General features: G+C 44.7%; 1 protein-coding gene across 1 annotated transcript; it reads left to right on the top strand.

The window, feature by feature from the left end:
• Positions 1 to 93: 93 nt before the first annotated feature.
• treh (trehalase (brush-border membrane glycoprotein)) lies at positions 94 to 10,438 on the top strand. The gene is made up of 17 exons (XM_084559600.1): positions 94 to 1,967; positions 2,064 to 2,347; positions 2,924 to 3,024; positions 3,108 to 3,255; positions 3,343 to 3,430; positions 4,606 to 4,706; positions 4,877 to 4,969; positions 5,158 to 5,274; positions 5,512 to 5,634; positions 5,722 to 5,771; positions 6,414 to 6,614; positions 6,725 to 6,942; positions 7,464 to 7,575; positions 8,346 to 8,458; positions 8,550 to 8,603; positions 8,853 to 9,020; positions 10,098 to 10,438. Exons 2-16 carry the CDS (start codon positions 2,265 to 2,267, stop codon positions 8,988 to 8,990), a joined length of 1,740 nt encoding a protein of 579 aa, XP_084415726.1. The 5' UTR covers positions 94 to 1,967; positions 2,064 to 2,264; the 3' UTR covers positions 8,991 to 9,020; positions 10,098 to 10,438.
• Positions 10,439 to 12,382: the final 1,944 nt, after the last annotated feature.

Genomic DNA, 12,382 nt, shown 5'->3' with positions numbered 1-12,382 from the left:
ATCTCAGCTATAGTTTTAGCAAGTCTTAATGTGCATCTATTTAATGCACGACATGAGTCATTTTTTCCAGCAACTGTTTATAATTTTTCTTAAAATTAACTTTATCACAGTTTCAGTGTGTTCCATACACCAATCGTCTTTAAACAACTTCCTCAAAATAACAACATGACTATAGAAGCTACTTAAAATCTAATTAACATCATTTGATTCAAGTGGAGGTTTTAGCTGTGGATGTGAGACTTTTTCTGGTTCATCCTTTTGAAATATCTGAAGGTACCATGTTCATCTGTGCAAACAATACTCTCTTCTGCTCAGGAAGGAGGTTTGAGATGAATGTACAATCTCAGAACAACAGCAGGGACCTTGAGAAGACACTTGATGAAGACATACTCGTTTAGTGGAGTAAAAGGAGGCCTACACTGATCTAACCTCAAAGGCTATATAACAAAACATATTGGTTTGCAGCTGCATGTGGGGAGAAAAAATAATTTTTTTTAGAGAAAAATGTCCAAGTCTGAGAAAAACAAATTGTACTGTTCAGCCATAAAAATCAGAATAATGTATGGAGGAAAAGGATGAGGCTAGCAAGCCGAAGAACACTGTCCCAACTGTGAAGCATGGTGGTGGCAGCATCACTGTGGGGGCGCTATGCTGGAAGAGGGACTGGTGCACTCATGAGGAAGGAAGATCTAAAGACCCTAGACAGGAAGTTAAAATTCTATCCTAGCCTAATGTTGAGCCTATCCCAGCTGTCTTTGGACGAGAGGCGGGGTACACCCTGGACAGGTCTCCAGTCTATCGCAGGGCTAGCACAGAGAGACAGACAACCATTCACACTCACACCTACGGCCAATTTAGAATCACCAATGAACCTAACCAGCATGTCTTTGGACGGTGGGAGGAAGCTGGAGTACCTGGAGAGAACCCAAGCAGACACAGGGAGAACATGCAAACTCCACACAGAAAGGCCCCAGTCAGCCTGGATTCAAACCTAGAACCTTCTTGCTGTGAGGCATCAGTGCCGCCCAGGAACTTACAGTTCAGTCTCCCAAATGAACAACGACCCCAAAAAATTGAAAAACTGAAAAAGCATGAGTGAGCGTGGAAGACCACAGACCTGACTCAATCACACTCGTCCTGTCACGAGTAATGAGCTGAAATTCTTCAAACTTAATGTCAGAAGCTTGTGGAAGTCTCCATGGAACATCTGACCTAAGTTAAAGAAGAAGTTTAAGACAAGTCTGCTAACTTTTGACACACTGGAAATATGATGACAGAAACAGAAGAAATCTATCTCTCTAACGTGATCCGAACATTTCACATTCTGATCCTTACTGACCCACACACAGGGAAATGCATGAGTTCATCACAAAACTGCTTACACGACATCAAAAACTGGATGAACGACAACTTCCTGCAGTTAAACTCAGACAAAACGGAAATGATTATTGTTAGACCCCAACAGCTGTCAAAATAAGTTCTACCCTTGGCTGGTCCTCTCTGTAAGAACATCAGTACTGTACGGTGTCTGGACTGATTACGACCCAAGTTTTGAGTCCCACATTATCAAGACAGTTCAGACTTGTTTTTAACATCTGAGGAACATTTTCAAGATCCGTCCCATTTTATCTTTTTAAAGAGACACGCTACTGACAGTTCAAAAATTCAGCTGCCGGGAAAAGGGATCACATCACTCCAATTTTAGCAGATCTCCGCTGGCTCCCATTATGTTTTAGAATGGATTTTAAGGTCTTCGTGGTTGTGCCCCAGGCTGCATCGCTGACCTTTTAGCGCCATACGGGCCAGCGCATACCTTGAGATCCTCGGGCAGAGGTCTGCTGTCTGTTCCAGGGGGGAAAACACTCAGGGCTCCGGGACTGTGGAATGATCTGCCTGAGGAAATCAGGTCAGAAAATCAAAAACATACTTTAATCGGAGGGCCTTTCTTGGTTTTACTTTAGTTTTAGGTGAGTTTTAATTATGTTCTTAACTGTACGGTGTTGTTTTATTGATTTTCTTTGAACTGTTTTGCTTTAATTAACTTTGTTATTCTTTGATTTCAGGAAGTGTGTAGGAGTATTTGTCTGAGGTGCATGTGAGCTGTGTGTCCCTGGCTGTAGGTGACAGTATGTCGCCGCTGCTGCTGCTGCTGCTGCTCTCCTCCTCAGCCCCGGTGTCTGGGTGTAAACTCTGACCAGGAGGCAGTCCTCAGACGAGCCCTCTCTTGTTTCTGCTCTGAGTGTCATCTCAGTTCACAGCTCAGCATGCGTCGCCTGGTCATACTTTGGCTCTCGTCAGTGGCTCTCGCGGCCGGGGTAAAGAGCGAGCTTCCTCCGCCGTGTGACAAGTAAGACGGATGACTCTCCAAGTGTTCTTGCTTAAAAGGTTTTTGTATACACGAGGAAGTGTTTATAGACGTCTTTGCTTTCTGTTCTTCATCTTCTGATGACTGAGCTGTTAGTCAGAAGTATGTCTCAGAGCACCGTGGAGGATCTGAAACTCTATGAGTTTTTACATTTAAGTTTTTGCAAAAGTGCTATAATGCTTGTCTGAAATACTGAAACGACTTCCTTTCTACTGTCTGAATCTGCTCTCTAGTCTCTTAGTCATGGCAGCTTTCCATGGTTTTCCTCTTGCTGGGGAAATGTTTATGAGTTAATGTCCGGCCTTCTGCTGTTGCTCATTTCAAGGGGGTGGGGTTAGTTTGTGTAAATGTTGAATGAAACTACTGCATCCAGAAAAAAACCCAAAGTTTTCTCGCTTTTTATTTTATTTTACATTATTAAATTGTCAGTGGACCTTTGCACTCGCCTGCTAATTTTAGAGACATTGATATGGATTTATTGCTCCCCACCCAGACTCAACACAAATACAGATATGACCTTTATGACATGTGTTAATAATTCACATCTCTTCATTACAGTGAGATTTACTGCTGGGGCTCCATCTTGCATCAGGTCCAAACAGCTAAACTGTATAAAGACGATAAAGACTTTGTGGACATGAAGCTGAAAGCAGCTCCTGGTGAGTCCAAAGCTGCTGCTGCATCATCTCATCCCTTGCCTGTTTCTTTTTCTCACATCTCTATTCCCCCCCCCCCAACACAGATGTCGTTCTGTCTACCTTCCGCAACCTTTCAAACGAGGCCCCAAATGGGACCGTCCCTCGCGGCAAGCTGGTGGAGTTCATCGCAGAGTACTTTGAGAATCCGGGAACGGAGTTCGAGACGTGGACGCCGCCAGACTGGAAAGACGGGTGAGGGCCGGCTGCGAGGCCTTCTGCTCCGAGCATACGCTTGTTTTTAATTGTGCCAGATTAACATGAGTTGACTTTTACGTGCAGGCCAAAGTTCCTGGGTGCAATAGCGGACCATAAACTGCGTGACTGGGCAGGAAAGATACACGGTCTGTGGAAGTCTCTGGGCAGGAAGGTGATAATGAGTAGATGATCAGATTATTATGTATTTATGATTACTGACTAATCATTTAAAATAAATTCATTCATTCATTTGCTATTTCTTAGATTTAGAATTTGACCAAGATATGAAACAATACTGGGCAGCACAGTGGTGTGGTGGTTAGCACTGATACCCCACAGCAAAAAGGTCCCCCCGTCCCTGCGACACTCCAGAGGACAAGAGGTTACAGAAGATGAATGAACTTTAACTTCCTGTCTGGGGTCTTTTGATCTTCCTTCCTCATGCGTGCACCAGTCCCTCCTGCAGCATAGCGCCCCCACAGTGATGCTGTCACCACCGTGCTTCACAGTTGGGATGGTGTTCTTCGGCGGCTTGCTAGCCAAATCCTTTCCCTCCATACATTGCTCTGGTTTTTATGGCTAAACAGTTGTTTTTCTCAGACTTGAGTCTCAGAAGTGAGTGGTTGAACAGTTTGATTGCACGGGGGACAGAGGAGTTCTTCAGTCTGTTGGTCCTGTAGCCTCTCCCTGAAGATGCTTCTCTGGCTGCTGATGGCAGTGTGCAGAGGGTGCCTGGTATTGTCCAGGACACCCAGAAGTTTGTTCAGTCTTCTCCTCTCTGCTACGGTCGCCAGCGGGTCCAGCCTCCTGCCAACCATGAGTCAGCCCGCCTGATCAGCTTCTCCAACCTGGAGAGGTCAGCTTTGAGGTGCTCCCGCTCCAGCACACCACAGACTGATAGACAATCCCCAGAAGCTTCTTGCAGATGCTAAAAGATCTTAGCCTCCTCAGGAAGTACATCCTGCTCTGGGCCTTCTTGCACAGCTGCTCTGTGTTTCTCGTCCAGTCCAGCTTGTTGCCTGGACACAGCCCAAGATATTTATAGATCTGCTAGACCTCCACCTCCTCCGCTCCTAACAGAACTGGTCTGGGGTTGGGTCTGTTCCTCCCAAAGTCAATGACCAGGTCCTTAGTCTTTGAGGTGTTGAGCTGCAGGTTGTTCGTGTAGCACCAGACAACAAAATTCCTCACCAGGCTCCTGTACTCCTCCTCTTCATTACAGAATATGAATGAATGAAACACAAATCCAGATGAATCCCTAATGAGTCACTGGTTGAATCCCTAATAATCATGTATTTCTCCACCCGCATACATGTGTACCGTCATCAAAACTCATTTCTCCTCCAGATTCGCGACGATGTCAAACAACATCCAGAGCTCTACTCGCAGATATACACTGAGAATCCCGTCGTTGTGCCGGGGGGGCGTTTCAGGGAACTCTACTACTGGTGAGTGAGCGATGAAGCCTTTCACTCAGCTGTCTGTCTGACAGCTGCAGTAGAGTCCCGGGTCAGAGCCGAGGAGAGATCACAGTCAGACCCAGCCAGGGGTCTGTGCTGAGAGCCCACCTGAGTGCTGTGTGTGCAGACAGTGACGTGATGTGCTCTGTGCCCGACAGGGACTCCTACTGGGTCATCAACGGGCTCCTGCTGTCAGAGATGACAGAAACGGCCCGCGGGATGATTCAAAACTTCCTCGACCTTGTCAAGACGTAAGCCTTAAAGCTCCTTTCATCTTTCATAGCACGTAAAGAAAAAAAAAAGCTCACTGTGGGTAGTTTAGCATGATCATTGTGAATAATAAGCATTTAGCAGGACGTACACTTTGAAAATGGAGCTCTCGAGGGGGGATTTCAAGATTTGTGGAATAAAAGATTATTTTTTTTCCTCCCTCTTTCAGATATGGCTTCATTCCAAACGGTGGGCGGATTTACTATGAAAGGCGCAGCCAGCCTCCATTCCTCACTCTAATGGTGGAGAGCTTCTATCAAGCCACCCAGGATAAAGAGTTCCTCAGGTGATATTTAGGCAGGAGCTGACGTCCTGCCTGACACATAATCATTCTCCCGCCGCCTCCCGTCCTCACATCCAGAATATTAAACATTAAGACCTCAGCAAATTCCCGTTCCCTCCGGTGTTTTGTTTCTCTGAACCGAGCTAAATGAGAAAGTGACGGTTTGACTTTTGGGTGCGGTGATGTTACGGAGCGTGGAAAGTGTTCTGAATTATTCTGTTCAAACCTGCACTGTTTCAGAGAAGCCCTGCCGAATCTGGAGAAGGAATACCAGTTCTGGATGCAGAATCGTTCCGTGTCCGTAACGGTAAATGGAGCGGAGCATGTCCTGAACCGGTTCTACGTGGAAGCCGACTTGCCAAGGTATGTCTGAAAGAGATTCATTATGAGAACGAATCCAAAATATACGGGGTTTGTTTTCACTTACACTCGCCACGTGCTTCTTTCCAGGCCTGAATCCTACACGGACGATCTGGAACTGGCTGAGGGGCTCTCCGACGGTAACAGCTTCTAAGTCATAAACCCTCCTTTATGTGCATGAGATGCATCACCCCTGCTATGGTCATTTTATTCCACAAGAGAGAGAGACAAATGTTTTAGCCGTGGGGTTCCCCCTCCTGGAATGGAGGCACTGTATTTTAGAGAAATGGAATATATTCCCACGGAGTCGAGGATCGTCTGCGAAAAACAAATTTGCTCTGAAAATACTTCAGCGTCGGCCTGTGATGAATATTTAATGTTGAAACACATTCATTCTCTGAACTATTTCATCACACTTTAAAGAAGAGAAGCTGCGTGAAGGAAAGTCCTTGTGTTATTAGCGGCTAAATGTTGAATTTTTATTACAAAAAAAAAGGTGTTTGCGCTGATTAATGAAGCCGTTTCATTTTTTTTTTAATAACACATATTCAAGTTCTTGAAGTTATTACCTCCTTAGAAGAGACATTTATTTATTTTTTGCCTCTGAAGATGATGAAAAAAAGTACAAAGCTGAGACAAACATGGCCCAACATGAGGCTGCATATTTTATTTTTTCTTTCCCCACATTTAAGGAACACGACATCATGACTAAGTACCATATTTCGGATGCTGATTTGTTGTGGCTCTTACGAGTCATATTGTGTGTTTCTTCCTGCCCTCAGAGCAGAAGCAGCAGCTGTGGATAGATCTGAAATCCGGGGCAGAGTCTGGTTGGGATTTTACTTCCCGCTGGTACATAGACGCTGACGGTCACAACAAAGGCAGCCTCAGAGACACCCGCACCAGCCAGATCCTGCCCGTTGACCTCAACGCTCTGCTGTGCCGCAACGAGAACACTCTCGCGTCGTTTCACCGGGCACTGGGTGAGAAGAAGAACAGGAGCAGCCTTTGACCTTGGGTGTAGCTCTGGCGTGCACAAGGCTTTTAGCTCCTAACGGGCGTTACATAACGGTGATGTGCTGCTTCTCGACAGGTAATAATGACTCAGCTGCACGCTACGACGAGGCTGCAGCCCGCAGGCTGAAGGCAGTGGAGTCCGTGCTGTGGGATGCTGAGAGGGGAGCCTGGTTTGACTACAGCCTGGTGACGGGCGCCAAACACTTTGACTTTTACACGTCCAACCTGGCACCAATTTGGGCAAAATGCTATTCTCAGCCTGAGATGGAAGAGAAGGCAGTACAGTATCTGAAGGTTGGAGAATATTCTCATCTGCACCGTGGTTTTATTTCTCCATTAAATTCATTTTTTGACCTAGAAATTACTATTCACACACAAGTTTGGTTTTATTTGAGCACATTTTAAGATTTTTTTTACTCACAAAAGTGGTTTTACAGTAAAACTCAAGGTATCTCAAGAAAAAAAATAAAAATAAAACATGAATAGTTTTTAGAGGGACTATTTTCTCAGCGGGAAGTGGTTCCAGTGAAAAAAGCCAAATTATGGGTAAAGGTTAAATTATGTATTTATGCCATTTGTGTGAAAGGCCTCTTTAGCATCCAAATAAGGCTGGGGGGGGAATAAATAGATGGACGACAGCTGATTCTGCACAGAGCTGTGATCTCACCCCGTGTGCAGAAGCAGCACTTCCAGCCTGACGTGTGCCTTCTTGAAGACCGATGCTCTGAGACGGTTGCTCCAGCAGATGGCACACACACACTACAGAGCCTTCATGCATGCGTAGCCTCTCCTTGTTGCTGTTTGTGTCTGTGCAGGGGAGTGGCGCTCTAAACTACACCAACGGAGTCCCGACGTCACTGAACGAGTCTGGGCAGCAATGGGACTACCCGAACGCGTGGCCTCCTCTGCAGCACATGCTCATCGAAGGTAGCCGGGCCTTGCTATTTGTCTTTTTGATTTCCGGTAAATGCAGAGCAGTTTAAAACTGTGAGAGCACTGCAGCGGTATTTGTTGTGGCCCATGTAATGAGCTGGTAATGATTGAGCTGAACTGCTGACCTTGGGCTGACGCAACATTTTCATCATAAGGTTCATCTCCGAAGCTCATCTGGAGGTTTCGTGTTCCTCAGCAGATGACGTTGTCAGTAAACAGTTGATGTCCACATTTCAGATCCACGCGGGCCTCAACTGCTGACTTTTGGTTTTAATTTGACGGTGTTTACACCCACATTAGACACATTGCAAGAGCTGCTCTCCTTTGCATGTATACATCTCATATTTCCTTATTATCCGCGGTCTTTGGCGACGGTCCGATGTGCCTACATAGCAACTATCTATATTTTCTCTTGTGCTTCAGGGACTTTTTTTTTTCTGCCTTCTGCTCACTCTTCATCAAGTGAAATACACGCTCAGCTGCACTGGAATCCCATGAATGACTGGATCAGTCAAGAAAATTGCACAATGTCGGCATAAAAATATCCTTGGTTTTCAAGACGCCTGTGTGTTTAGCATTCATTTTGCTTTGCCGCGCTGACTCCTCTATCGTCATCTAAAGCCGTGTGCGGAGTCAGGAGTTCCTATCCAGTCGTTTCTTATCCACTGCGCTGGAGTACAGAGTCAACATAATGAATAATATGTCACTTATGTTGTATTTTTGTTCTGAGTTTGTTCTGTGATTGAAACCTTTTTTTCCCCCAGGTTTCTCCAGACTGCCTTCACAGGATGCTCAGGACCTAGCGTTCGATTTGGCCCAGCGCTGGATCAAGACAAACTGGTTGGCTTACGACTCGTCCGACGCCATGTACGAAAAGGTGAGGAGTGTTTTCGTTCTGCTCGAGCGCTTCGCAGCTCGTGTTGCACGGTGATAACACGCAGACTGTGTCGCTTTCCTCCCCCTGACAGTACGACGTGAACGGCGACGGCAAACCAGGCGGCGGGGGAGAATATGAAGTTCAGGTATTTCCTTTCATGCGTTGACGGCGTAAAACTAACGCGCTTACAGTCACACACGTCTCCCTAATTTCATGCAGAGCCTTCTCACTTTCTGCTTCTTAACTTGAACACATTTGCATGCACATGTACTCTCACTCCTCCCCTCTTCTTCTTTTTTTTTTTTGTTTTCATCTCCTTTTACTCCAGCTTGTGCCGATGGAAATAGTAAGAACACATCTTGTTTGTCTTGCTCTGTGTGTTGTCTCTCCGTAGCTGGGGTTTGGTTGGACCAATGGCGTGGCGCTGCAGCTTCTGGACCAGTATGGGAAGCGTCTCACCTCAGGAGGGCAGCGTGTGTGTTCTGGCCTCCTGCTGCCTCTGGTCATCTCAGCTGCTCTCACGATTCACTGAATCGGAGGTGTCAAAAGCGCCTGACTGAAGGTTGGATTTTACTATTCCTGCTCTCACTCCGGTCCACTGACGGGCTTTAAACAAACACAAGCTGACATTAACACTGAGACCAAAACGTGCATATTTAACTCTTTTAAATCACACATGATCAGGAACGTTTTTATTTGCAGTAGGAATGGAAAATAATTTATAATATCTCTGATGAATGTTTTAGTATTCATCAGAGAATACTAAAACAATGATCCTTGACGTTATCAGGAGATGCAGATCATCCAAGCACTTCTGGACTCTCTCCAGTAATGCAGTCTGTTGGTGCTTAGAGCACAACGTTAACTAGTCCCAGATATTGAGCTGACATTATAAGCAGTTATTCCCCTAATTCAATTATAAACTTTATTGCCGTACTGAGGCCTAACTCCCACAGAGACCTTCTATTTGCCGAAGTCGGTATGCAAATGAGTTCATGTGAGAAACTAAATGGGAAGTGGCTGCATTAAATACATTTACAACAAAGCAGTATTTATTTTATGTGATCGGTTCTGCGGTATATAATGTTTAACACGTCAGCCAAGGAATAGTAGACTGCAATGATGCTATCACATCACATGTTAATTATAGTTTGTATTGTTTTAAAAAGGACTGAAATGATTTCATTTTCAGTAAATGCAGTAGTAAAAGTGTGTGGGAATAAATTTCCCTGCCTTCTTCCAGCTGTGCTTTAGAAAACACTGCGTGTTAAAACGACCTCTGTTCCTTTTTAAAGATGCGCAGCGCGTAGACTCACAGTTTGGTACAAAACATGACGACAAAACAATGATTTGTTCTGCGATTGCACGCACGGCAACAACAGACTTTACTGCTAATGATTGCTGCTTTTATATGGACACTAGTTTTCCACTAATAATCTGAATAATAACAATAACGAGATTTAAAAAGCCTCATGCAGCCACCTCACTCCAAACAGACTGGCCTGAGCCAAAGGAACTTTCAATCAGAAATCTTTGATGACCTGTTCAATGGGACAGTGTTAGCTCCTAAACACTCGATCTGATCTTTCTCCCTGCTTGAAATGAATCCATTCTTCCTGTGCATGTTTGCTTCACGTAGGGTAAACACGAAGCGACGTGATGCGTCTCCAGGAGGGAAGGTTGAGAGGTGTTTGGAAAAAGACGAGCAAAACCAGAATCGACGCGGGCAGGGACATTTAAAACGTGGCTCAGTCATCTCAGTCATCTTCTGTTATTGAATGAATGTAATGCTGTGAATAAAAATATAAATGTAGACAATGAGAACTCCTGTATGTACAGGTGTTGAGTGGCAGTTGCAGAGGAAATGATCAGCCGACCATCAACGTTGTCAAATAAAGTTTGATTAGCATGATAATGCACTTTAAAATTAAGATGGTATCTACTTTTCACTGTTTTCTGAATTGTTGAATCTTGCCTTCTTTGACGTATGACCTTTGACATGAGTGATACACACATAACAGACAGAGAGTAGATAGACAGTTAAATCCGTTTACTGCCCATATAACTTTGGTGTAATTTGTATTCCTTCGGGAGATATTTAGATCTGCGTATATCCATATAGTGGAAGTGAATGGGGCACCGAGACGCAGCCTCTAAATACTGCTACAGTTCATCCACAACCTCAGAATTGAAAAAAAATTCTCACATGTTGCAAAAAATAGCAGTAGCAAATTACAGGTAAACAAGCCGACCGTCGCGGGTGCGCACGTCGCTCAGAGATGACATCATCCAGGTCAGAAGACATCATCCTGGGTCGGTAGGTCAATCTACCGACCCAGGATGATGATAACGGGTAACTCTGGACGCAACTGGAAATAGCATTAGCGTATCATAACAAAATATTGGTGAAATAAACGAGTTTCGTGGCGGATAATGCGTTATTTAGAGGCTGCGTTTCAGTGCCCCAGTCACTCCCACTATATGGATATACGCGGATCTAAATATCGTCCGAACAACTCCAAATAACACCAAAGTTAAATGGGTGAGTAAACAATCGTATTTTATGCCAGAAATAAGGTCCAGGTTGTAAAAAACAGTAATTCCACTTTAACACTTCTAACTTTGAGTCCGTATTCGGCCTCACATCACCGACAGTGAAAAAAAACAAAGGGCTATAAAATGTCGTGGTGGCTTTATAAAAACTGAGCTGTAACTCAGAAAAAACAACAACAACGTGTCAATAATTTAAAAAGAAACAAAGACAAGTCAACATTTCTTCATATTTTTTTTTCTTCGCCACCTCTGATTGTTCCAGGGAAGTCATTCTGTCTTTGGCATTTCCGCGCACATCAATGGTGACATGCTGGTCAAGCATGAAATTAAGTCCATATAGATATTCAAATGGTTGTCAAGAAAAAAAGTAATGAGAAATTTGCCTTTTAAATAAGAAACTGCATCCTCCTTGGCCGCGAAGATACGAGGCCCGGGCAGGGATTTCTCTGAATCTCTCTCCTTAGCATGAGTGAACACAACAGATTGGCTGTGCAATTTAAATAGGCAAAAGGCCAATAGGTGCAGCAGCCCGTGCAACCCCAAAGATCACACTCTGGTGATGTGCTATTGTGTGTCTCCATCTACTTGGCATATCGCTGGCATTTCCTTTACCCTCATGCGTAACTGCGACACCCACGCGGTAGTACACAGTAGCAGCGGCAGCCGTGTGTAATACGCAGCGTTTAGAGATGTTTAAGCAGCAGTCATTGTGTTTCCAGCCCTCGCCGACAGCAGTAACTCAAGTAGAACCTGCTCCATTTGATAACTGTGCTGTTTTAGCGCAAAACGCGCCGCGCTCTGTTAATGAGATCGAGCTGCAAAGTGAGGAAGAGGCCGCCTGACGGGGTGACACACACCGTGGTGTTTGTGTGCACGTGTGTGTGCATTTAATTACACAAATCTGAGGACATTATTCTCAGAGGCACATTGGATGGGCGGGCCAGGAATTGTAAAGCAGCGGTGACAACTGCATTACATGTTGTTCTGGAAGGAAAGGTCAGGGTGTCTTGTCCTCACCAGTCATCCACTAACTAGCACCGCATACAAATGAGGCTTCGCGATTATGAACTAGGTTTTTTTTTTTTTATTAATCATTAGGATTTATTGTTTATGGGAAATGTCCCTGATGGTTCACATAAAAGAAGTCTTTATAATTCTGCATGTATCCTCATGAATCTGTATGCACCTCTGGATTTTTTCAGGACACCACGGCATTCCCTGATTTCCATAATGAGAGTAAGATGCTGGGTGATATGGAGAAATGTGTGAAATCTTATCAAACAGCAAAGGGCGAGAAAAAGAAAAAATACTGGAAGACAATAGAAGTGGATTTCTATCTGTGTGTGTGTGTGTGTGTGTGTGTGTGGCTTT

This window comes from Chelon labrosus (genome assembly GCF_963514085.1).
Source record: "Chelon labrosus genome assembly, chromosome: 13".
NCBI lineage: Eukaryota > Metazoa > Chordata > Actinopteri > Mugiliformes > Mugilidae > Chelon > Chelon labrosus.
Note: the sequence above shows the minus strand (reverse complement) of the source record. Positions and strands in the feature narration are given on the sequence as shown.

Bases quoted from the DNA above. Each gene is read 5' to 3' on its own strand.
- treh (XM_084559600.1), top strand. From the start codon at position 2,265: ATGCGTCGCCTGGTCATACTTTGGCTCTCGTCAGTGGCTCTCGCGGCC. The intron at 6,615-6,724 runs GTGAGAAGAAGA...GCTTCTCGACAG, and splicing joins GTCGTTTCACCGGGCACTGG to GTAATAATGACTCAGCTGCA. The intron at 6,943-7,463 runs GTTGGAGAATAT...GTGTCTGTGCAG, and splicing joins AGGCAGTACAGTATCTGAAG to GGGAGTGGCGCTCTAAACTA.